This window comes from Heptranchias perlo, chromosome 23 (assembly GCF_035084215.1).
Source record: "Heptranchias perlo isolate sHepPer1 chromosome 23, sHepPer1.hap1, whole genome shotgun sequence".
NCBI classification, from domain to species: domain Eukaryota; kingdom Metazoa; phylum Chordata; class Chondrichthyes; order Hexanchiformes; family Hexanchidae; genus Heptranchias; species Heptranchias perlo.
The window spans coordinates 47,851,033-47,877,022 of NC_090347.1; the positions used below are offsets into that span (position 1 = coordinate 47,851,033).

General features: G+C 66.1%; 1 protein-coding gene across 1 annotated transcript in view; it reads left to right on the plus strand.

Moving 5' to 3' along the window:
- Positions 1 to 25,990, plus strand: part of ddx41 (DEAD-box helicase 41) — a 128,768-nt gene that overhangs the window by 81,295 nt on the left and 21,483 nt on the right. The window contains exons 11-14 of the mRNA XM_068004442.1: positions 15,209 to 15,340; positions 17,447 to 17,518; positions 20,977 to 21,073; positions 22,742 to 22,891. Coding sequence (XP_067860543.1) covers positions 15,209 to 15,340; positions 17,447 to 17,518; positions 20,977 to 21,073; positions 22,742 to 22,891 — 451 coding nt within the window. The remainder of the gene's footprint in view (positions 1 to 15,208; positions 15,341 to 17,446; positions 17,519 to 20,976; positions 21,074 to 22,741; positions 22,892 to 25,990) is intronic.

A 25,990-nucleotide genomic window follows, 5' to 3' on the forward strand; every position in this document is an offset into this window, starting at 1 on the left:
CTCCCTCCGCCCTCCCCGTGACCCCGCTCCCTCCGCCCTCCCAGTGACCCCGCTCCCTCCGCCCTCCCCGAGACCCCGCTCCCTCCGCCCTCCCCGAGACCCCGCTCCCTCCGCCCTCCCCGTGACCCCGCTCCCTCCGCCCTCCCCGCCCCGTGACCCCGCTCCCTCCGCCCTCCCCGCCCCGTGACCCCGCTCCCTCCGCCCTCCCCGCCCCGTGACCCCGCTCCCTCCGCCCTCCCCGCCCCGTGACCCCGCTCCCTCCGCCCTCCCCGCCCCGTGACCCCGCTCCCTCCGCCCTCCCCGCCCCGTGACCCCGCTCCCTCCGCCCTCCCCGCCCCGTGACCCCGCTCCCTCCGCCCTCCCCGCCCCGTGACCCCGCTCCCTCCGCCCTCCCCGCCCCGGGACCCCGCTCCCTCCCCGCCCCGTGACCCCGCTCCCTCTGCCCTCCCCGCCCCGTGAACCCGCTCCCTCCGCCCTCCCCGCCCCGTGAACCCGCTCCCTCCGCCCTCCCCGCCCCGTGAACCCGCTCCCTCCGCCCTCCCCGCCCCGTGAACCCGCTCCCTCCGCCCTCCCCGCCCCGTGAACCCGCTCCCTCCGCCCGCCCCGTGACCCCGCTCCCTCCGCCCTCCCCACCCCGTGACCCCGCCCTCCCCGCCCTGTGACCCCGCTCCGCCCACCCTCCCCGCCCCGTGACCCCGCCTGCCCCGTGACCCCGCTCCCCCGCCCCGTGACACCGCTCCCTCCGCCCCGTGACCCCGCTCCCTCCGCCCCGTGACCCCGCTCCCTCCGCCCCGTGACCCCGCTCCCTCCGCCCCGTGACCCCGCTCCCTCCCCGCCCCGTGACCCCGCTCCCTCCGCCCTCGCCGTGACCCCGCTCCCTCCGCCCTCGCCGTGACCCCGCTCCCTCCGCCCTCGCCGTGACCCCGCTCCCTCCGCCCTCGCCGTGACCCCGCTCCCTCCGCCCTCGCCGTGACCCCGCTCCCTCCGCCCTCGCCGTGACCCCGCTCCCTCCGCCCTCGCCGTGACCCCGCTCCCTCCGCCCTCGCCGTGACCCCGCTCCCTCCGCCCTCGCCGTGACCCCGCTCCCTCCGCCCTCGCCGTGACCCCGCTCCCTCCGCCCTCCCCGCCCTGTGACCCCGCTCCGCCCACCCCGCCCGCCCCGTGACCCCGCTACCCCCGCCCCGTGACCCCGGTCCCCCCGCCCCGTGACCCCGCTCCCCCCGCCCCGTGACCCCGCTCCCCCCCGCCCCGTGACCCCGCACCCCCCGCCCCGTGACCCCGCTCCCCCCGCCCCGTGACCCCGCTCCCCCCGCCCCGTGACCCCGCTCCCCCCGCCCCGTGACCCCGCTCCCCCCGCCCCGTGACCCCGCTCCCCCCGGCCCGTGACCCCGCTCCCCCCGGCCCGTGACCCCGCTCCCCCCGGCCCGTGACCCCGCTCCCCCCGGCCCGTGACCCCGCTCCCCCCGGCCCGTGACCCCGCTCCCCCCGGCCCGTGACCCCGCTCCGCCCGGCCCGTGACCCCGCTCCGCCCGGCCCGTGACCCCGCTCCCCCCGCCCCGTGACCCAGCTCCCTCCGCCCTCCCCGCCCCGTGACCCAGCTCCCTCCGCCCTCCCCGCCCCGTGACCCCGCTCCCTCCGCCCTCCCCGCCCCGTGACACCGCTCCCTCCGCCCTCCCCGCCCCGTGACACCGCTCCCTCCGCCCTCCCCGCCCCGTGACCCCGCTCCCTCCGCCCTCCCCGCTCCCTCCGCCCTCCCCGCTCCCTCAGCCCTCCCCGCCCCCTCCGCCCTCCCCGCCCCGTGACCCCGCTCCCTCCGCCCTCCCCGCCCCGTGACCCCGCTCCCTCCGCCCTCCCCGCCCCGTGACCCCGCTCCCTCCGCCCTCCCCGCCCCGTGACCCCGCTCCCTCCGCCCTCCCCGCCCCGTGACCCCGCTCCCTCCGCCCTCCCCGCCCCGTGACCCCGCTCCCTCCGCCCTCCCCGCCCCGTGACCCCGCTCCCTCCGCCCTCCCCGCCCCGTGACCCCGCTCCCTCCGCCCTCCCCGCCCCGTGACCCCGCTCCCTCCGCCCTCCCCGCCCCGTGACCCCGCTCCCTCCGCCCTCCCCGCCCCGTGACCCCGCTCCCTCCGCCCTCCCCGCCCCGTGACCCCGCTCCCTCCGCCCTCCCCGCCCCGTGACCCCGCTCCCTCCGCCCTCCCCGCCCCGTGACCCCGCTCCCTCCGCCCTCCCCGCCCCGTGACCCCGCTCCCTCCGCCCTCCCCGCCCCGTGACCCCGCTCCCTCCGCCCTCCCCGCCCCGAGACCCCGCTCCCTCCGCCCTCCCCGCCCCGAGACCCCGCTCCCTCCGCCCTCCCCGCCCCGTGACCCCGCTCCCTCCGCCCTCCCCGCTCCCTCCGCCCTCCCCGCCCCGTGAACCCGCTCCCTCCGCCCTCCCCGCCCCGTGACCCCGCTCCCTCCGCCCTCCCCGCTCCCTCCGCCCTCCCCGCTCCCTCCGCCCTCCCCGCCCCGTGAACCCGCTCCCTCCGCCCTCCCCGCCCCGTGACCCCGCTCCCTCCGCCCCGTGTCCCCGCTCCATCCGCCCCGTGACCCCGCTCCCTCCGGCCCGTGACCCCGCTCCCCCCGGCCCGTGACCCCGCTCTCCCCGCCCCGTGACCCCGCTCCCTCCCCGCCCCGTGACCCCGCTCTCTCCGCCCTCGCCGTGACCCCGCTCCCTCCGCCCTCGCCGTGACCCCGCTCCCTCCGCCCTCGCCGTGACACCGCTCCCTCCGCCCTCGCCGTGACACCGCTCCCTCCGCCCTCGCCGTGACCCCGCTCCCTCCGCCCTCCCCGTGACCCCGCTCTCCCCGCCCTGTGACCCCGCTCCGCCCACCCCGCCCGTCCCGTGACCCCGCTCCCCCCGCCCCGTGACCCCGCTCCCCCCGCCCCGTGACCCCGCTACCCCCGCCCCGTGACCCCGCTACCCCCGCCCCGTGACCCCGCTCCCCCTGGCCCGTGACCCCGCTCCCCCCGCCCCGTGACCCCGCTCCCCCCGCCCCGTGACCCCGCTCCCCCCGGCCCGTGACCCCGCTACCCCCGGCCCGTGACCCCGCTCCCTCCCCGCCCCGTGACCCGGCTCGCTCCGCCCTCCCCGCCCCGTGACCCCGCTCCCTCCGCCCTCCCCGCCCCGTGACCCCGCTCCCTCCGCCCTCCCCGCCCCGTGACCCCGCTCCCTCCGCCCTCCCCGCCCCGTGACCCCGCTCTCCCCGCCCCGTGACCCCGCTCCCTCCGCTCTCACCGCCCCGTGACCCCGCTCCCTCCGCCCTCGCCGTGACCCCGCTCCCTCCGCCCTCGCCGTGACCCCGCTCCCTCCGCCCTCGCCGTGACCCCGCTCCCTCCGCCCTCGCCGTGACCCCGCTCCCTCCGCCCTCGCCGTGACCCCGCTCCCTCCGCCCTCGCCGTGACCCCGCTCCCTCCGCCCTCGCCGTGACCCCGCTCCCTCCGCCCTCGCCGTGACCCCGCTCCCTCCGCCCTCGCCGTGACCCCGCTCCCTCCGCCCTCGCCGTGACCCCGCTCCCTCCGCCCTCGCCGTGACCCCGCTCCCTCCGCCCTCCCCGCCCTGTGACCCCGCTCCGCCCACCCCGCCCGCCCCGTGACCCCGCTACCCCCGCCCCGTGACCCCGGTCCCCCCGCCCCGTGACCCCGCTCCCCCCGCCCCGTGACCCCGCTCCCCCCGCCCCGTGACCCCGCTCCCCCCGCCCCGTGACCCCGCACCCCCCGCCCCGTGACCCCGCTCCCCCCGCCCCGTGACCCCGCTCCCCCCGCCCCGTGACCCCGCTCCCCCCGCCCCGTGACCCCGCTCCCCCCGCCCCGTGACCCCGCTCCCCCCGCCCCGTGACCCCGCTCCCCCCGCCCCGTGACCCCGCTCCCCCCGCCCCGTGACCCCGCACCCCCCGCCCCGTGACCCCGCTCCCCCCGCCCCGTGACCCCGCTCCCCCCGCCCCGTGACCCCGCTCCCCCCGCCCCGTGACCCCGCTCCCCCCCGCCCCGTGACCCCGCTCCCCCCGGCCCGTGACCCCGCTCCCCCCGGCCCGTGACCCCGCTCCCCCCGGCCCGTGACCCCGCTCCCCCCGGCCCGTGACCCCGCTCCCCCCGGCCCGTGACCCCGCTCCCCCCGGCCCGTGACCCCGCTCCCCCCGGCCCGTGACCCCGCTCCCCCCGGCCCGTGACCCCGCTCCCCCCGGCCCGTGACCCCGCTCCGCCCGGCCCGTGACCCCGCTCCGCCCGGCCCGTGACCCCGCTCCCCCCGCCCCGTGACCCAGCTCCCTCCGCCCTCCCCGCCCCGTGACCCCGCTCCCTCCGCCCTCCCCGCCCCGTGACACCGCTCCCTCCGCCCTCCCCGCCCCGTGACACCGCTCCCTCCGCCCTCCCCGCCCCGTGACCCCGCTCCCTCCGCCCTCCCCGCTCCCTCAGCCCTCCCCGCCCCCTCCGCCCTCCCCGCCCCGTGACCCCGCTCCCTCCGCCCTCCCCGCCCCGTGACCCCGCTCCCTCCGCCCTCCCCGCCCCGTGACCCCGCTCCCTCCGCCCTCCCCGCCCCGTGACCCCGCTCCCTCCGCCCTCCCCGCCCCGTGACCCCGCTCCCTCCGCCCTCCCCGCCCCGTGACCCCGCTCCCTCCGCCCTCCCCGCCCCGTGACCCCGCTCCCTCCGCCCTCCCCGCCCCGTGACCCCGCTCCCTCCGCCCTCCCCGCCCCGTGACCCCGCTCCCTCCGCCCTCCCCGCCCCGTGACCCCGCTCCCTCCGCCCTCCCCGCCCCGTGACCCCGCTCCCTCCGCCCTCCCCGCCCCGTGACCCCGCTCCCTCCGCCCTCCCCGCCCCGTGACCCCGCTCCCTCCGCCCTCCCCGCCCCGTGACCCCGCTCCCTCCGCCCTCCCCGCCCCGTGACCCCGCTCCCTCCGCCCTCCCCGCCCCGTGACCCCGCTCCCTCCGCCCTCCCCGCCCCGAGACCCCGCTCCCTCCGCCCTCCCCGCCCCGAGACCCCGCTCCCTCCGCCCTCCCCGCCCCGTGACCCCGCTCCCTCCGCCCTCCCCGCTCCCTCCGCCCTCCCCGCCCCGTGAACCCGCTCCCTCCGCCCTCCCCGCCCCGTGACCCCGCTCCCTCCGCCCTCCCCGCTCCCTCCGCCCTCCCCGCTCCCTCCGCCCTCCCCGCCCCGTGAACCCGCTCCCTCCGCCCTCCCCGCCCCGTGACCCCGCTCCCTCCGCCCCGTGTCCCCGCTCCATCCGCCCCGTGACCCCGCTCCCTCCGGCCCGTGACCCCGCTCCCCCCGGCCCGTGACCCCGCTCTCCCCGCCCCGTGACCCCGCTCCCTCCCCGCCCCGTGACCCCGCTCTCTCCGCCCTCGCCGTGACCCCGCTCCCTCCGCCCTCGCCGTGACCCCGCTCCCTCCGCCCTCGCCGTGACACCGCTCCCTCCGCCCTCGCCGTGACACCGCTCCCTCCGCCCTCGCCGTGACCCCGCTCCCTCCGCCCTCCCCGTGACCCCGCTCTCCCCGCCCTGTGACCCCGCTCCGCCCACCCCGCCCGTCCCGTGACCCCGCTCCCCCCGCCCCGTGACCCCGCTCCCCCCGCCCCGTGACCCCGCTACCCCCGCCCCGTGACCCCGCTACCCCCGCCCCGTGACCCCGCTCCCCCTGGCCCGTGACCCCGCTCCCCCCGCCCCGTGACCCCGCTCCCCCCGCCCCGTGACCCCGCTCCCCCCGGCCCGTGACCCCGCTACCCCCGGCCCGTGACCCCGCTCCCTCCCCGCCCCGTGACCCGGCTCGCTCCGCCCTCCCCGCCCCGTGACCCCGCTCCCTCCGCCCTCCCCGCCCCGTGACCCCGCTCCCTCCGCCCTCCCCGCCCCGTGACCCCGCTCCCTCCGCCCTCCCCGCCCCGTGACCCCGCTCTCCCCGCCCCGTGACCCCGCTCCCTCCGCTCTCACCGCCCCGTGACCCCGCTCCCTCCGCCCTCCCCGCCCCGAGACCCCGCTCCCTCCGCCCTCCCCGCCCCGAGACCCCGCTCCCTCCGCCCTCCCCGCCCCGAGACCCCGCTCCCTCCGCCCTCCCCGCCCCGTGACCCCGCTCCCTCCGCCCTCCCCGCTCCCTCCGCCCTCCCCGCCCCGTGACCCCGCTCCCTCCGCCCTCCCCGCCCCGTGACCCCGCTCCCTCCGCCCTCCCCGCCCCGTGACCCCGCTCCCTCCGCCCTCCCCTCCCCGTGACACCGCTCCCTCCGCCCTCCCCGCCCCGTGACCCCGCACCCTCCGCCCTCCCCGCCCCCTCCGCCCTCCCCGCCCTCCCCGCCCCGTGACCCCGCCCCCTCCGCCCTCCCCGCCCCGTGACCCCGCTCCCTCCGCCCTCCCCGCCCCGTGACCCCGCTCCCTCCGCCCTCCCCGCCCCGTGACCCCGCTCCCTCCGCCCTCCCCGCCCCGTGACCCCGCTCCCTCCGCCCTCCCCGCCCCGTGACCCCGCTCCCTCCGCCCTCCCCGCCCCGTGACCCCGCTCCCTCCGCCCTCCCCGCCCCGTGACCCCGCTCCCTCCGCCCTCCCCGCCCCGAGACCCCGCTCCCTCCGCCCTCCCCGCCCCGAGACCCCGCTCCCTCCGCCCTCCCCACCCCGTGACCCCGCTCCCTCCGCCCTCCCCGCTCCCTCCGCCCTCCCCGCCCCTTGAACCCGCTCCCTCCGCCCTCCCCCCCCGTGACCCCGCTCCCTCTGCCCTCCCCGCTCCCTCCGCCCTCCCCGCCCCGTGAACCCGCTCCCTCCGCCCTCCCCGCCCCGTGACCCCGCTCCCTCCGCCCTCCCCGCCCCGTGACACCGCTCCCTCCGCCCTCCCAGCCCCGTGACCCCGCTCCCTCCGCCCTCCCCGCTCCCTCCGCTCTCCCCGCTCCCTCCGCCCTCCCCGCCCTCCCCGCCCCCTCCGCCCTCCCCGCCCCCTCCGCCCTCCCCGCCCCGCGACCCCGCTCCCTCCGCCCTCCCCGCCCCGCGACCCCGCTCCCTCCGCCCTCCCCGCCCCGCGACCCCGTTCCCTCCCCGCCCCGTGACCCCGCTCCCTCCGCCCTCCCCGTGACCCTGCTCCCTCCGCCCTCCCCGTGACCCCGCTCCCTCCCCGTGACACCGCTCCCTCCGCCCTCCCCGCCCCGTGACCCCGCCCTCCCCGCCCCGTGACCCCGCTCCCCCCGCCCCGTGACCCCGCTCCCCCCGCCCCGTGACCCCGCTCCCCCCGCCCCGTGACCCCGCTCCCCCCGCCCCGTGACCCCGCTCCCCCCGCCCCGTGACCCCGCTCCCCCCGCCCCGTGACCCCGCTCCCCCCGCCCCGTGACCCCGCTCCCCCCGCCCCGTGACCCCGCTCCCCCCGCCCCGTGACCCCGCTCCCCCCGCCCCGTGACCCCGCTCCCCCCGCCCCGTGACCCCGCTCCCCCCGCCCCGTGACCCCGCTGCCCCCGCCCCGTGACCCCGCTCCCCCCGGCCCGTGACCCCGCTCCCCCCGGCCCGTGACCCCGCTCCCTCCGCCCTCCCCGCCCCGAGACCCCGCTCCCTCCGCCTTCCCCGTGACCCCGCTCCCTCCGCCCTCCCCGCCCCGTGACACCGCTCCCTCCGCCCTCCCCGCCCCGTGACCCCGCTCCCTCCGCCCTCCCCGCTCCCTCCGCCCTCCCCGCCCCGAGACCCCGCTCCCTCCGCCCTCCCCGCCCCGTGACACCGCTCCCTCCGCCCTCCCCGCCCCGTGACCCCGCTCCCTCCGCCCTCCCCGCTCCCTCCGCCCTCCCCGCCCCGAGACCCCGCTCCCTCCGCCCTCCCCGCCCCGAGACCCCGCTCCCTCCGCCCTCCCCGCCCCGCGACCCCGCTCCCTCCGCCCTCCCCGCCCCGCGACCCCTCTCCCTCCGCCCTCCCCGCCCCGCGACCCCGCTCCCTCCGCCCTCCCCGCCCGGCGACCCCGCTCCCTCCCCGCCCCGCGACCCCGCTCCCTCCGCCCTCCCCGTGACCCCGCTCCCTCCGCCCTCCCCGTGACACCGCTCCCTCCGCCCTCCCCGTGACACCGCTCCCTCCGCCCTCCCCGTGACCCCGCTCCCTCCGCCCTCCCCGTGAACCCGTTCCCTCCGCCCCGTGACCCCGCTCCCACCGCCCTCCCCGCCCCGTGACCCCACCCTCCCCGACCCGTGACCCCGCTCCCCCCGCCCCGTGACCCCGCCCCGTGACCCCGCTTACCCGCCCCGTGACCCCGCTCCCCCCGCCCCGTGACCCCGCTCCCTCCCCGCCCCGTGACCCCGCTCCCTCCCCGCCCCGTGACCCCGCTCCCTCCCCGCCCCGTGACCCCGCTCCCTCCCCGCCCCGTGACCCCGCTCCCTCCGTCCTCCCCGCCCCGTGACCCCGCTCCCTCCGCCCTCCCCGCCCCGTGACCCCGCACCCGCCCCGCGACCCCGCTCCCTCCGCCCTCCCCGCTCCCTCCGCCCTCCCCGCCCCGTGACCCCGCTCCCTCCGCCCTCCCCGCCCCGTGACCCCGCTCCCTCCGCCCTCCCCGCCCCGAGACCCCGCTCCCTCCGCCTTCCCCGTGACCCCGCTCCCTCCGCCCTCCCCGCCCCGTGACACCGCTCCCTCCGCCCTCCCCGCCCCGTGACCCCGCTCCCTCCGCCCTCCCCGCTCCCTCCGCCCTCCCCGCCCCGAGACCCCGCTCCCTCCGCCCTCCCCGCCCCGTGACACCGCTCCCTCCGCCCTCCCCGCCCCGTGACCCCGCTCCCTCCGCCCTCCCCGCTCCCTCCGCCCTCCCCGCCCCGAGACCCCGCTCCCTCCGCCCTCCCCGCCCCGAGACCCCGCTCCCTCCGCCCTCCCCGCCCCGCGACCCCGCTCCCTCCGCCCTCCCCGCCCCGCGACCCCTCTCCCTCCGCCCTCCCCGCCCCGCGACCCCGCTCCCTCCGCCCTCCCCCGCCCGGCGACCCCGCTCCCTCCCCGCCCCGCGACCCCGCTCCCTCCGCCCTCCCCGTGACCCCGCTCCCTCCGCCCTCCCCGTGACCCCGCTCCCTCCGCCCTCCCCGTGACACCGCTCCCACCGCCCTCCCCGTGACCCCGCTCCCTCCGCCCTCCCCGTGAACCCGTTCCCTCCGCCCCGTGACCCCGCTCCCACCGCCCTCCCCGCCCCGTGACCCCACCCTCCCCGACCCGTGACCCCGCTCCCCCCGCCCCGTGACCCCGCTCCCCCCACCCCGTGACCCCGCTCCCCCGCCCCGTGACCCCGCTCCCCCCGCCCCGTGACCCCGCTCCCCCCGCCCCGTGACCCCGCTCCCCCCGCCCCGTGACCCCGCTCCCTCCCCGCCCCGTGACCCCGCTCCCTCCCCGCCCCGTGACCCCGCTCCCTCCCCGCCCCGTGACCCCGCTCCCTCCGTCCTCCCCGCCCCGTGACCCCGCACCCTCCGCCCTCCCCGCCCCGCGACCCCGCTCCCTCCGCCCTCCCCGCTCCCTCCACCCTCCCCGCCCCGTGACCCCGCTCCCTCCGCCCTCCCCGCCCCGTGACCCCGCTCCCTCCGCCCTCCCCGCCCCGAGACCCCGCTCCCTCCGCCCTCCCCGCCCCGTGACCCCGCTCCCTCCCCGCCCCGTGACACCGCTCCCTCCGCCCTCCCCGCCCCGTGACCCCGCTCCCTCCGCCCTCCCCGCTCCCTCCGCCCTCCCCGCCCCGAGACCCCGCTCCCTCCGCCCTCCCCGCCCCGTGACACCGCTCCCTCCGCCCTCCCCGCCCCGTGACCCCGCTCCCTCCGCCCTCCCCGCTCCCTCCGTCCTCCCCGCCCCGAGACCCCGCTCCCTCCGCCCTCCCCGCCCCGAGACCCCGCTCCCTCCGCCCTCCCCGCCCCGCGACCCCGCTCCCTCCGCCCTCCCCGCCCCGCGACCCCTCTCCCTCCGCCCTCCCCGCCCCGCGACCCCTCTCCCTCCGCCCTCCCCGCCCCGCGACCCCGCTCCCTCCGCCCTCCCCGCCCGGCGACCCCGCTCCCTCCCCGCCCCGCGACCCCGCTCCCTCCGCCCTCCCCGTGACCCCGCTCCCTCCGCCCTCCCCGTGACCCCGCTCCCTCCGCCCTCCCCGTGACACCGCTCCCTCCGCCCTCCCCGTGACCCCGCTCCCTCCGCCCTCCCCGTGAACCCGTTCCCTCCGCCCCGTGACCCCGCTCCCACCGCCCTCCCCGCCCCGTGACCCCACCCTCCCCGACCCGTGACCCCGCTCCCCCCGCCCCGTGACCCCGCCCCGTGACCCCGCTCCCCCCACCCCGTGACCCCGCTCCCCCGCCCCGTGACCCCGCTCCCCCGCCCCGTGACCCCGCTCCCCCCGCCCCGTGACCCCGCTCCCTCCCCGCCCCGTGACCCCGCTCCCTCCCCGCCCCGTGACCCCGCTCCCTCCCCGCCCCGTGACCCCGCTCCCTCCCCGCCCCGTGACCCCGCTCCCTCCCCGCCCCGTGACCCCGCTCCCTCCCCGCCCCGTGACCCCGCTCCCTCCCCGCCCCGTGACCCCGCTCCCTCCCCGCGACCCCGCTCCCTCCGCCCTCCCCGTGACCCCGCTCCCTCCGCCCTCCCCGTGACCCCGCTCCCTCCGCCCTCCCCGTGACCCCGCTCCCTCCGCCCTCCCCGAGACCCCGCTCCCTCCGCCCTCCCCGAGACCCCGCTCCCTCCGCCCTCCCCGTGACCCCGCTCCCTCCGCCCTCCCCGCCCCGTGACCCCGCTCCCTCCGCCCTCCCCGCCCCGTGACCCCGCTCCCTCCGCCCTCCCCGCCCCGTGACCCCGCTCCCTCCGCCCTCCCCGCCCCGTGACCCCGCTCCCTCCGCCCTGCCCGCCCCGTGACCCCGCTCCCTCCGCCCTCCCCGCCCCGTGACCCCGCTCCCTCCGCCCTCCCCGCCCCGGGACCCCGCTCCCTCCCCGCCCCGTGACCCCGCTCCCTCCGCCCTCCCCGCCCCGTGACACCGCTCCCTCCGCCCTCCCCGCCCCGTGACCCCGCTCCCTCCGCCCTCCCCGCTCCCTCCGCCCTCCCCGCCCCGAGACCCCGCTCCCTCCGCCCTCCCCGCCCCGCGACCCCGCTCCCTCCGCCCTCCCCGCCCCGCGACCCCTCTCCCTCCGCCCTCCCCGCCCCGCGACCCCGCTCCCTCCGCCCTCCCCGCCCGGCGACCCCGCTCCCTCCCCGCCCCGCGACCCCGCTCCCTCCGCCCTCCCCGTGACCCCGCTCCCTCCGCCCTCCCCGTGACCCCGCTCCCTCCGCCCTCCCCGTGACCCCGCTCCCTCCGCCCTCCCCGTGACCCCGCTCCCTCCGCCCTCCCCGTGACCCCGCTCCCTCCGCCCTCCCCGTGACACCGCTCCCTCCGCCCTCCCCGTGACCCCGCTCCCTCCGCCCTCCCCGTGAACCCGTTCCCTCCGCCCCGTGACCCCGCTCCCACCGCCCTCCCCGCCCCGTGACCCCGCCCTCCCCGACCCGTGACCCCGCTCCCCCCGCCCCGTGACCCCGCTCCCCCCGCCCCGTGACCCCGCTCCCTCCCCGCCCCGTGACCCCGCTCCCTCCCCGCCCCGTGACCCCGCTCCCTCCGTCCTCCCCGCCCCGTGACCCCGCACCCTCCGCCCTCCCCGCCCCGTGACCCCGCTCCCTCCGCCCTCCCCGCTCCCTCCACCCTCCCCGCCCCGTGACCCCGCTCCCTCCGCCCTCCCCGCCCCGTGACCCCGCTCCCTCCGCCCTCCCCGCCCCGAGACCCCGCTCCCTCCGCCCTCCCCGCCCCGTGACCCCGCTCCCTCCGCCCTCCCCGCCCCGTGACACCGCTCCCTCCGCCCTCCCCGCCCCGTGACACCGCTCCCTCCGCCCTCCCCGCCCCGTGACCCCGCTCCCTCCGCCCTCCCCGCTCCCTCCGCCCTCCCCGCCCCGAGACCCCGCTCCCTCCGCCCTCCCCGCCCCGTGACACCGCTCCCTCCGCCCTCCCCGCCCCGTGACCCCGCTCCCTCCGCCCTCCCCGCTCCCTCCGCCCTCCCCGCCCCGAGACCCCGCTCCCTCCGCCCTCCCCGCCCCGAGACCCCGCTCCCTCCGCCCTCCCCGCCCCGCGACCCCGCTCCCTCCGCCCTCCCCGCCCCGCGACCCCTCTCCCTCCGCCCTCCCTGCCCCGCGACCCCTCTCCCTCCGCCCTCCCTGCCCCGCGACCCCGCTCCCTCCGCCCGGCGACCCCGCTCCCTCCCCGCCCCGCGACCCCGCTCCCTCCGCCCTCCCCGTGACCCCGCTCCCTCCGCCCTCCCCGTGACCCCGCTCCCTCCGCCCTCCCCGTGACACCGCTCCCTCCGCCCTCCCCGTGACCCCGCTCCCTCCGCCCTCCCCGTGAACCCGTTCCCTCCGCCCCGTGACCCCGCTCCCACCGCCCTCCCCGCCCCGTGACCCCACCCTCCCCGACCCGTGACCCCGCTCCCCCCGCCCCGTGACCCTGCCCCGTGACCCCGCTCCCCCCACCCCGTGACCCCGCTCCCCCGCCCCGTGACCCCGCTCCCCCCGCCCCGTGACCCCGCTCCCTCCCCGCCCCGTGACCCCGCTCCCTCCCCGCCCCGTGACCCCGCTCCCTCCCCGCCCCGTGACCCCGCTCCCTCCGTCCTCCCCGCCCCGTGACCCCGCACCCTCCGCCCTCCCCGCCCCGCGACCCCGCTCCCTCCGCCCTCCCCGCTCCCTCCACCCTCTCCGCCCCGTGACCCCGCTCCCTCCGCCCTCCCCGCCCCGTGACCCCGCTCCCTCCGCCCTCCCCGCCCCGTGACCCCGCTCCCTCCGCCCTCCCCGCCCCGAGACCCCGCTCCCTCCGCCCTCCCCGCCCCGTGACCCCGCTCCCTCCGCCCTCCCCGCCCCGTGACACCGCTCCCTCCGCCCTCCCCGCCCCGTGACACCGCTCCCTCCGCCCTCCCCGCCCCGTGACCCCGCTCCCTCCGCCCTACCCGCCCCGTGACCCCGCTCCCTCCGCCCTCCCCGCTCCCTCCGCCCTCCCCGCCCCGTGACCCCGCTCCCTCCGCCCTCCCCGTGACCCCGCTCCCTCCGCCCTCCCCGTGACCCCGCTCCCTCCGCCCTCCCCGTGACCCCGCTCCCTCCGCCCTCCCCGTGACCCCGCTCCCTCCGCCCTCCCCGTGACCCCGCTCCCTCCGCCCTCCCCGTGACCCCGCTCCCTCCGCCCTCCCCGTGACCCCGCTCCCTCCGCCCTCCCCGTGACCCCGCTCCCACCGCCCTCCCCGCCCCGTGACCCCGCCCTCCCCGCCCCGTGACCCCGCTCCCCCGCCCCGTGACCCCGCTACCCCCGCCCCATGACCCCGCTCCCCCCGCCCCGTGACCCCGCTCCCCCCGCCCCGTGACCCCGCTCCCCCGCCCCGTGACCCCGCTCCCCCCGCCCCGTGACCTCGCTCCCCCCGCCCCGTGACCCCGCTCCCCCCGCCGCCCGCCCCGTGACCCCGCTCCCCCTGCCCTCCCCGCCCCGTGACCCCGCTCCGCCCGCCCTCCCCGCCCCGTGACCCCGCTCCGCCCGCCCTCCCCGCCCCGTGACCCCGCTCCGCCCGCCCTCCCCGCCCCGTGACCCCGCTCCGCCCGCCCTCCCCGCCCCGTGACCCCGCTCCGCCCGCCCTCCCCGCCCCGTGACCCCGCTCCGCCCGCCCTCCCCGCCCCGTGACCCCGCTCCGCCCGCCCTCCCCGCCCCGTGACCCCGCTCTATTTATGACTCCTCCCTCCGCTCTCCGCGCTGTTAAGACTGGTTATTCTCCCTTTGCTCAGTGTGTTAGAATCACAGAATGGTTCCAGCACAGAAGTAGGCCATTCGGCCCATCGAGCCTCTGCCGGCTCTTTGTAAAAGCAATCAAGGTAGTCCCACTCCCCCCTCTTTCCCCATAGCCCTGCAAATTTATCGAATCATAGAAACTGTGTTGAGACTGGTTATTCCCCCGTTGCTCCGTGTGTTGAGACTGGTTATTCCCCCGTTGCTCCGTGTGTTGAGACTGGTTATTCCCCCGTTGCTCCGTGTGTTGAGACTGGTTATTCCCCCGTTGCTCCGTGTGTTGAGACTGGTTATCCCTCGTTGCTCCGTGTGTTGAGACTGGGTATTCCCCCGTTGCTCCGTGTGTTGAGACTGGGTATTCCCCCGTTGCTCCGTGTGTTGAGACTGGTTATCCCTCGTTGCTCCGTGTGTTGAGACTGGGTATTCCCCCGTTGCTCCGTGTGTTGAGACTGGTTATTCCCTCGTTGCTCCGTGTGTTGAGACTGGGTATTCCCCCGTTGCTCCGTGTGTTGAGACTGGGTATTCCCCCGTTGCTCCGTGTTGAGACTGGGTATTCCCCCGTTGCTCCGTGTTGAGACTGGTTATTCTCCCGTTGCTCCGTGTTGAGACTGGGTATTCCCCCGTTGCTCCGTGTTGAGACTGGTTATTCTCCCGTTGCTCCGTGTTGAGACTGGTTATTCTCCCGTTGCTCCGTGTTGAGACTGGTTATTCTCTCGTTGCTCCGTGTTGAGACTGGTTATTCTCTCGTTGCTCCGTGTTGAGACTGGTTATTCTCCCGTTGCTCCGTGTTGAGACTGGGTATTCTCCCGTTGCTCCGTGTTGAGACTGGTTATTCCCCTGTTGCTCCGTGTTGAGACTGGGTATTCCCCCGTTGCTCCGTGTTGAGACTGGGTATTCCCCTGTTGCTCCGTGTTGAGACTGCGTATTCTCCTGTTGCTCCGTGTTGAGACTGGTTATTCTCCCGTTGCTCCGTGTTGAGACTGCGTATTCTCCTGTTGCTCCGTGTGTTGAGACTGCGTATTCTCCCGTTTATCCATGTGTTGAGACTGTTCTGCTTCCCATTACCAGTGTCCTGGAACTGGCCGTGCCCCCTTTGCATGTGATGTTGGTCCCAACAGTGAGGTGTGTGGCTCCCTGACTGGTACGATTATTCAAGTCAGTTTAGTTAGCTGTGCTCGGTTTGCTGCCTTTTGCCGTAAGAGGGGGAAACTTAGAGAAAAAAGTCCAGCCTCTGCCTCCCAGAGTGGGTCATTTGAATGTAAAGCAATGGAACCGGACCAGTGACTGTTGGAATTGCAGGTGCCCACCCCTGAAACCAGATGGTGCTCTTCAATTGGGCTGGGATGGGAGTCACAATCTGCTGCCAGAGCTGTAAAGCTCTGATTCCCTGTTTGCCCCTCCAGCAGAAATGTGTGTGGTTTGAAGCTTTTTGTGGGACATGTTCACTTCACACTTTTCTTCTTCCCACAGGGCCAGCGCCAGACTCTCCTCTTCAGTGCCACGATGCCAAAAAAGATTCAGAACTTTGCCAAGAGTGCCCTGGTGAAGCCCATCACCATCAATGTGGGCCGGGCTGGAGCTGCCAGCCTCGATGTGATACAGGTGAGATGGGAGGAGTTCTGTGAGTTACTCCCTGGTGCTGTGGGTCAGAGCACCTGAGCAGTGTCGAGGTTCAGGGGCTCAGTCAGCATCTGCTGAGTGCTGGAATGTTGATGCTTTAGAGTAAAACTGAGGCTTCAAAGGAATTCTTCAACACAGGACTAGACCCCGAGCTTCATCTGAAAAATATTTCATTAAAAAACACTTCAATATCCCCCTACTGCTTTCTGTGTGATTCCCAGCCGGTGAAATAAAAACAGAATATGCTGGAAGCATTCAGCAGGTCAGGCAGCATCTGTGGAGAGAGGAACAGTTCATTTCATCAGAACTGGAAAAGTTTGAGATCTAACAGTTTTTAAGCAAGAGTGAAGGGGTGGGATGGAGGAAAGAACAAAAGGGTAGGTCTGTGATAGGGTGGGGGGCGGGAGTGATGGTGACAAAAGGGATGATGGTGCAAACGTTAACTCTGTTTCTCTCTGCACAGATGCTGCCTGACTGGCTGAGTGTTTCCAGCATTTTCTGTTTTTATCTCAGATTTCCAGCATCTGCAGTATTTTGATTTTGTTTTAGTGTTGTAGGTGAGGCTGATGTACTTGCCAAAGAAGGCTACAGAAAAGCCTCATGTTTTTGTTGAACTGTTAGAAATTTTACAAAAAATCCATAATATATTAAGTGAGTGTCAGCTTGGCTGAGTGGTAGCATCTTGCCTCTGAGTCAGAAGATAATAGGACATTTATGACAATGACTATGTGCCACCTTGGAAGTTTTATTTCTGCTCCTTCCCTCTCCTCCATAGCCTCCATACCCTTCTCTATGAAACGAAATGAGTGACCAGAGCAGTTTCTACTGTCACGGTGTCAGCATTGTCTCTGGGTAGCACTCACGTCTCTGAGTCAGAAGGTTGTGGGTTCAAGTTACAGAGACTTGAGCACATAATCCAGGCTGACACTCCATTGCAGTACTGAGGGAGTGCTGCACTGTCATGGTGCGTCTTTTGGATGAGACGTTAAACCGAGGCCCCATCTCAGGTGGACATAAAAGATCCCATGGCATTGTTTCGAAGAAGAACAGGGGAGTCCTCCCCAGTGTCCTGGGGCCAATATTTATCCCTCAACCAACATCAAAAAAACAGATTATCTGGTCGTTTGTCTATTTGCTGTGCAAAAATTGGCTGCTGCATTTGTCTACAAAATAACAGTGACTACGCTTTGAAAGTGAATTCATTGTTCCTTTTTTATTCTGTCTTATCTTTCCCTCTTTCCTGTCCTTCACTATTTCCTTTTCTCTCTCCTCCACCTCTCTCTCACTTTTTTCTCCCTCCTCCTTTTCCTCTCCTTCTTTTCCTCTCACCCCTTTTCCATTCTCTCACCCTCTTGCTCACTCTCTCCTCTTTCTACTCTTCCATTCTCTCTTTCCTTTTCCTTCCACATTCTCCTCCCTTCCTTTCTCTCTCCCCTTTATCTTTATCTTTCTCACACTCTTCTGTATTATCCTTTTTGTCCTTGTTTCCTTCTTTCTGTCCTTTGCTGTTCTTGCCACCATATGACTAATGTTATCAGGTCATTCTTGGCCATCTTTTTCTGAATCTCCATCTCATGACCCTGTCTGCCTACTTTAAATCATTGTTTAAAAGAACTTGCCTTCCTGTGGATTTTCCTCAAACATATCCTTTGACAGTGTGGCTCTATAACCAGTCCCTGAGGGGTGATCTTCCTCTCCCAGTGCTCCCTCGGAGGGGTTAACTCTCCCATTCACACCTTTACTGCCTTGTGGAAGCCATTGTGATTACCTGTGTTTACTTTAAAACTTGAAAGGCTTTAGGAAGCTGTGTCTGAGATTAATTGAGTTCTTCCAGTGATCTGTGATTCTGAAATATTGTACATGGCGTAATTTGGTGCTAAAGGATTCTCCGTCTTTTCAAATTATTGGTGAGGCCGAGACCTCTGGAACCCCAAAGATTGCGAGTGAGTTAGATGGCATGTTGTTCACTCTGAACTGTCAGCAATTCTGGCATGTTACAGCTCTAAGTCTCTCCTTCCTTCAGAGTATTTTCTATTTTGTACAGTTCTGACCAACATGAATGACAAGCTAATGTCCTCTTGTGTTTAGGAGGTGGAATATGTGAAGGAAGAAGCTAAGATGGTGTATCTGCTGGAGTGTCTGCAGAAGACTCCACCTCCGGTAAAGAACGTCAACTCTTCAGTGTAGTCCGGTTCTACTGTATGGTCACCGTGTGAAATGGGACGTCCCACCCAGTCACTAATGGCCGATTATTGCACAATACACAAAGCCTTTTGCACGGTGCTGGGACTGTCGGACATCTCTGAGGAGTGTGAAGAGTATGTTGCTGACACGTGGTCTTCAGTGAAGCAGATTATTGTACTGAGCTGCTTTCAAATATGTCCCGCAATTCTTCTCCCCACACAAGTTTATATAGAGCTAATGGCAGGTGTTACAGTGAGGCAATGAGGCGGGACCTTTACTCTGTATCTAACCCGTGCTGTACCTGCCCTGGGAGTATTTGATGGGACAGTGTAGAGTGAGCTTTACTCTGTATCTAACCCTGTACCTGCCCTGGGAGTGTTTGATGGGACAGTGTAGAGTGAGCTTTACTCTGTATCTAACCCTGTACCTGCCCTGGGAGTGTTTGATGGGACAGTGTAGAGGGAGCTTTACTCTGTATCTAACCCGTGCTATACCTGCCCTGGGAGTGTTTGATGGGACAGTGTAGAGGGAGCTTTACTCTGTATCTAACCCGTGCTATACCTGCCCTGGGAGTGTTTGATGGGACAGTGTAGAGGGAGCTTTACTCTGTATCTAACCCGTGCTATACCTGCCCTGGGAGTGTTTGATGGGACAGTGTAGAGGGAGCTTTACTCTGTATCTAACCCGTGCTATACCTGCCCTGGGAGTGTTTGATGGGACAGTGTAGAGGGAGCTTTACTCTGTATCTAACCCGTGCTGTACCTGCCCTGGGAGTGCCTGCTGCTGACAATGAGGAACATAGAAACAGGAGGAGGCTATTCAGCCCCTCAAGCCTGTTCTGCCATTCAATTAGATCATGGCTGATCTATATCTTAACTCCATTTACCCACCTTGTTTCCATAACCCTTAATACCCTTGCCTAATAAAAATCTATCAATCTCAGTTTTGAAATTTTCAATTAACCTCCAGCCTCAACAGCTTTTTGGGGGAGAGAGTTCCAGATTTCCACTCCCCTTTGTGTGAAGAAGTGCTTCCTGACATCACCCCTGAATGGCCTAGCTCTAATTTTAAGGTTATGCCCCCTTGTTCTGGACTCTCCCACCAGAGGAAATAGTTTCTCTCTATCTACCCTATCAAATCCTTCAATCATCATAAACATCTCAATCAGATCACTCCTTAATCTTATATACTCGTGGAAATACAAACCTAGTCTATGCAACCTGTCCTCATAATTTAACCCTCTAAACCCTGGTATCATTCTAGTTAATCTGCGCTGCACCCCCTCCAAGGAAAATCTTATCCTTCCTGAGGTGCGGTGCCCAGAACTAAATGCAGTCTCCAGATGGGGTCTAACCAAAGCTTTGTACAATTGCAGTTATATATTCTCGGACATATTCCAATACTTGTAATGGGTTTTCAACTGAAAGAAATGAATTGTATTTTTAGGTTTGTACAGTGCTTCTCGCAGTTATGTATAATGTGTGTTGTGAGGGGAAGAATCCCTGTCCCATGGTTCTCCCATGGCGCACACACGGATGAGGTTGTGATAGTGCTGTTCTGAAACCTGCCACCAGAGGGTCCCAGAGAGCTGTCCGAGGGCGATGCTCCTTCCTTCTGTGGGGAAGTGATTTGCACTGTCGTTCCTCTTTATATTGACGAGGCTGTGATCGATAACTGTGCGCATGTGTTTGCTTACGTGTGTTTATGTGTGTGTATCACCCATACCTTTGTTACCTCTAGACTTCACTATTCCAATGCTCTCCTGGCTGGCCTCCCACCTTGCATCCTCCATAAACCTGAGCTCTGCTGCCTGTATCGTAACTCACACCAAGTCCCGTTCACCCATCACTGCTATGCTCGCTCCTACGTTGGCTCCTGGTCCGGCAACGCGCGATTTAAAAATTGTCATCTTTGGTTCCAAATCCCTCCATGGCCTTGTCCCTCCCTATCTCTGTAGCCTCCTCCAGCCCTACTACCCTCCGAGATCTCAGTGCTCCTCCAATTCTGGCCTCTTGCACATCCCCGAATTTAATCACTCCACATACCTTCAGCTGCCTAGGCCCTAAGCTCTAGAATTCTCTCCCTAAACCTCTCGGTGTCTCTACCTCTCTCTCCTCCTTTAAGACGCTTCTTTAAACCTACCTCTTTCACAAGCTTTTGGTCATCTGTCCTAGTACTTGTTTCTTTATTATTTGTTCGTGGGATGTGGGCGTCGCTGGAGAGGCCAGCATTTATTGCCCATCCCTAATTGCCCTTGAGAAGGTGGTGGTGAGCCGCCTTCTTGAACCGCTGCAGTCCGTGTGGTGAAGGTTCTCCCACAGTGCTGTTAGGAAGGGAGTTCCAAGATTTTGACCCAGTGATGATGAAGGAACGGCGATATATTTCCAAGTCGGGAGGGTGTGTGACATGGAGGGGAACGTGCAGGTGGTGTTGTTCCCATGTGCCTACTGCCCTTGTCCTTCTAGGTGGTAGAGGTCACGGGTTTGGGAGGTGCTGTTGATGAATCCTTGGCGAGTTGCTGCAGTGCATCCTGTGGATGGTACACACTGCAGCCACAGTGCACCGGTGGTGAAGGGAGTGAATGTTCAGGGTGGTGGATGGGGTGCCAATCAAGTGGCTGCTTTGTCCTGGATGGTGTCGAGCTTCTTGAGTGTTGTTGGAGCTGCACTCATCCAGGCAAGTGGAGAGTATTCCATCACACTCCTGACTTGTGCCTTGTCGATGGTAGAAAGGCTTTTTGGGGAGTCAGGAGGTGAGTCACTCGCCGCAGAATACCCAGCCTCTGCCCTGCTCTTGTAGCCACAGTATTTATGTGGCTGGTCCAGTTAAGTTTCTGGTCAATGGTGACCCCCCAGGATGTTGATGGTGGGGGATTCTGTGATGGTAATGCTGTTGAATGTCAATGGGAAGTGGTTAGACTCTCTTTGTTGGAGATGGTCATTGCCTGGCACTTGTCTGGTGCGAATGTTACTTGCCTCTTATCAGCCCAAGCCTACATCTCCTTATGTAGCTCGATGTTAAATTTTGTTTGATAATCACTCCTGTGAAGCACCTTGGAATATTTCACTACGTTAAAGGCGCTATATAAAAGCAAGTTGTTGAGTTTGCATATGTGTGCTTTCAACACCATATGAAATGTGACTGTTGGAGTGATGCAGTTTGGGAGTGTATCTGGCAGGGGGTCAGATAGTGAGCTGTTCATGTACCCTAATCAGGACTCTGAGGTTTCTGTTAAAATGGCAGAGGGAATGTGAGAAGGCTTTGTGTCTGCTTCCATTATCCACCACAGAAACCTGGTCAGGAAATATTTGTTCTGCTTTCAGCTCGGGGATCCTGAGAAATGGTGTCAAATGAAGAGAGAGAAGGGGCTCCTGAGGTCTGAGAAACTCAGTGCGAGATTGCTATCTAATGGCAGGCCTTGATGTACCTTTCAGGTGTTGATATTTGCAGAGAAGAAAGCTGATGTGGATGCGATCCATGAATACCTGCTGTTGAAGGGTGTTGAGGCTGTTGCCATACACGGAGGGAAAGGTAAGATCCAACACACACTGTCTGGGCTTACATCTGAAGAGGGTGGTTTGGGAAGAGCATGGAGGGCATCGATGCCCATAGTCTGTACCCTAGCACTAGGCTGCACCTTCAGGAGAGGAGGGGAGATGAATGAGGGTTGGCTGATATGTTCAAATAATGGGACAACAAAGAAAGTCACGCTGGAAGTGTAACATCCTGCTCAAATAAAGGAGATTACTCGACCCTTAAATACTTCAATAATACACAATGTGAGTATGTTATAGATATTGTATGTTTATATTATAGATATCGGCTATGTGTTATAGATGTATGTTTATATCATAGATAATGTGAGCATGTTATAGATGCATGCTTATACTGTAGATAATGGCTGTATGTTATAGATAATCGGGAATTTCCTGGGGGTTCTACCAATAGTCTGCTCCAAATTCTGAGTAAGATTGGTGGAAACCACATTTCCGTATATATCTGGGGTTTCTGCGGTGAATGTGGGTGTGAGACGGGAAACAGATAGTGTGTAAAATAGTGACGATGTATGTACACTATAAGTAGTGTGTTTGTTGTGACACCAAGTGAAGAGTGAAGCCATTGTCTTCGGCCCGCCACAAACTCCGTTCCCTCACCACTTACTCCACCCTCTCCCTGGTCTGAGGCTGCACCAGACTTTTCGCAACCTCTGTGTTCTATTTAACCCTGAGCTGAGCTTCCGACCCCATATTCTCTCCATCACCAAAACCACCTACTTCCAACTTTGTAATGTCGCTTGTCTCCGCCCCTGCCTCAGCCCATCTACTGCTGAAACCCTCATCCATCCCTTTGTAACCTCCAGACTCGACTATTCCAATGCTCTCCTGGCCGGTCTCCCATCTTCCACCTTCTGTAAACTGCAGCTCATCCAAAACTCTGTTGCTTGTATCCTAACCCGCACCAAGTCCCGTTCACCCATCACCCATGTGCTCGCTGACCTACAATGGCTCCCGGTCTGGGAATGCCTCAATTTTAAAATTCTTATCTTTGTGTCAAATCCCTCCCTTTCACTGTAACCTCCTCCAGCACTACAACTCTCCGTGAACTCTGCCTTTCTCCAATTCTGGCCTCTTGCGCAGCTCCGATTTTCATCAGTTCACCGGTGCCTTCAGCTGCCTAGGCCCTGAGCTTTGGAATTCCCCCCCACTAAACCGCTTTGCTTCTCTACCTCTCCCTCCTCCTTTAAGATGCTCCTTAAAACCTACCTCTTTGATTAAACTTTTGGTCACCTGTCCTAACATCTCCTTGTGGGACTAACTGGATTGCTCTTACAAAGAGCTGGCACGGGCCTGATGGGCCGAATGGCCTCCTGTGCTGTAACCATTCTACGATTCTATGTGGCTCGGTGTCAAATTTTATCCGATACCACTCCTGTGAAGTGCCTGCAGAAGTTTTACTACTTTAAATGCGCCATATAAATGCAAGCTGTTGTTGAGTGTGAAAATCTTTCACTCCTCATCCAGTAGAACTCAGGGGTTTATTTATTTTCACCTTTATTGGAGGAAGTTGGGCTTGAGTGGGAGAAATATACCAATGAAGATTGGTGTTGGTGGTTTTGTGTGAACCTGATCCTCACACCACGGGTTTATACAACAGATTGAACAGTTTAAAATGATTTGTTCCTATTGTGGTTCTTTCCAGACCAGGAGGAGCGAACAAAGGCCATTGAGGCATTCCGAGAGGGGAAGAAGGATGTACTTGTGGCAACTGATGTAGCATCGAAAGGATTGGACTTCCCAAATATTCAGCACATTATTAACTATGACATGCCTGAGGAGATTGAGAATTATGGTAAGAAAAGTTCCCTTATCTGGAAGGGATGTCAGCAAACACATGAATTATTGGGCCCCTTTGTATCGTCGTGTCGGTCTGGTATATTGCTCGTGTTTATGGCCTACAGATCAAATACATCAATGCAACAGGAGGAGGCCATTCAGCCCCTTGGGCCTGCTCCACCATTCAGTTAGATCATGGATGATCTGTACCTCAATCCTATTTACCCACCTTTGCTCCACATCCCTTGATACCCTTACCCAACAAAAATCTATTGATCTCAGTCTTGAAAATTTCAATTGTTCCCCAGCATCCACAGCCTTTTTGGGGAAGAGAGTTCCAGATTTCCACTACCCTTTGTGTGAAGAAGTGCTTCCTGATTTCACTCCTTAACATTGCCAGACAAGTGCCAGGGAATGACCATCTCCAACAAGAGAGAGTCTAACCACCTCCCCTTGACATTCAACGGCATTACCATCGCCAAATCCCCCACCATCAACATCTTGGGGGTCACCACTGACCAGAAACTTAACTGGACCAGCCATATAAATACTGTGGCTACAAGAGCAGGTCAGAGGCTGGGTATTCTGTGGCGAGTGACTCACCACCTGACTCCCCAAAGCCTTTCCACCATCTACAAGGCACAAGTCCAGGAGTGTGATGGAATACTGTCCACTTGCCTGGATGAGAGCAGCTCCAACACACTCAAGAAGCTCGACACCATCCAGGACAAAGCAGCCCACTTGATTGGCACCCCATCCACCACCCTAAACATTCACTCCCTTCACCATCGGCGCACAGTGGCTGCAGTGTGTACCATCCATAGGATGCACTGCAGCAACTCGCCAAGGCTTCTTCAACAGCACCTCCCAAACCCGCGACCTCTACCACCTAGAAGTACAAGAGCAGCGGGCACATGGGAACAACACCACCTGTACGTTCCCCTCCAAGTCACACACCATCCCGACTTGGAAATATATCGCCGTTCCTTCATTGTCGCTGGGTCAAAATCCTGGAACTCCCTTCCTAACAGCACTGTGGGAGAACCGTCACCACACGGACTGCAGCGGTTCAAGAAGGCGGCTCACCACCACCTTCTCATGGGCAATTAGGGATGGGCAATAAATGCCGGCCTCGCCAGCGATGCCCACATCCCATGAACGAATAAAAAAAACAGCCTAGCTCTAATTTTAAGATTATGCTTCCTTGAAAGAAGAAAGACTTGCATTTCTGTAGCACCTTTCACAGCCTCAGGACATCCAAAAGTGCTTTACAGCCAATGAAGTACTTTTGAAGTGTAGTCACTGTTGTAATGTAGGAAATGCAACAGCCAATTTGCGCACAGCAAGATCCCACAAGCAACAATGACCAGATAATCTGTTTCTTAGTGATATTGGTTGAGGGACAAATATTGATCAGGACACCAGGAGAACTCCCCTGCTCTTCATTTACATCCACCTGAGAGGGCAGACAGGCCTCAGTTACATCCACCTGAGAGGGCAGACAGGGCCTCAGTTACATCCACCTGAGAGGGCAGTTTAACGTCTCATCCGAAAGATATAGGAACGGGAGTAGGCCATTCAACCTTTCGAGCCTGTTCTGCCATTCAGTTAGATCATGGCTGATCTATATCTTAACTCCATCGACCCGCCTTGGTTCCGTAACCCTTAATATCCTTACCTAATAAAAATCTATCAATCTCAGTTTTGAAATTTTCAATTGACCCCCAGCCTCAACAACTTTTTGAGGGAAGAGTTTTCCAGATTTCCACTCCCCTTTGTGTGAAGAAGTGCTTCCTGACATCACCCCTGAACGGCCTTGCTCTGATTTTAAGGTTATGCCCCCTTGTTCTGGACTCCCCCACCAGAGGCAATAGTTTATCTCCATATACCCCAACAAATCCTTCAATCATCTTAAACACCTCTATTAGATCACCCCTTAATCTTCTATATTCAATGGAATACAACCTGTCATCATAATTAAACACTTTTAGCCCTGGTATCATTTTGGTGAATCTGCCCTCCAAGGCCAACATTTCCTTCCTGAGGTGCAGTGCCCTGAATTGAACGCAGTACCCCAGATGGGATCTAACCAGAGCTCTGTACAGCTGCAACATAACGTCCACCCCTTTGTATTCCAGACCCCTTGAGATAAAGGCCAACATTAATTATATTTTGTACCTGTCCACTGGCTTTTAGTGATTTCTGTACTTGGACCCCTAAATCTTTCTGTTCCTCCACAGTTCCGAGCTTCTCACCAGTTAGAAAATACTCTGATTTATCTTTCTTGGGTCCAAAGTGGATGACCTCACACTTTCCTACGTTGAACTCCATCTGCTACAGTTATGCCCACTCACTTAACCTATCAGACGGCAGCTCCAAGAGTGCAGCACTCCCTCGGTACTGCACTGAAGTGCCAACATTGATTATGTGCTTAATTCCTGATGTGGGTCTTGAACCCACAACCTTCTGACTCAGAGGTGAGAGTGCTGCCACTGAGCCAAGCTGGACACGCTTTTGTTCTGGATTCCTCCACCAGAGGAAACGGTTTCTCTGTATCTATACTATCAAATCCCTTTATCATTTTAAACACCTCAATTAAATCTCCTCTCAAACTCTAGAGAATACAAGCCAAGTTAATGCAACCTGTCCTCATAATTTAATCCCTTTAATCCCTTTAGCCCCGTTATTATTCTGGTGAATCTTCGTTGCACCCCTTCCGAGGCCAATATATCCTTCCTGAGATGTGGTGCCCAGACTGAAGGCAATACTTGAGTTGGGGTCTGACTAAGGCTCTGTACGTAACTTTCACCCCTTTCTATTCCGGTCCTCTTGAGATAAAGGCCAACATTCCATTAGCCTTTTAGAATCATAGGTTACCGCACGGAAGGAAGCCATTCAGCCCATCGAGTCTGTGCCGGCTCAATGCAAGAGCAATCCAGCTAGTCCCCTGCCCTATCTCCGTAGCCCTGCAATTTTTTTCCTTTCAAGTCCTCATCCAGCTCCCTTTTGAAGGCCATGATTGAATCTGCCTCCACCACCCCCTCGGGCAGTGCATTCCAGATCCTAACCACTCGCTGTGTAAAAAAGTTTATCCTCATGTCACCTTTAGTTCTTT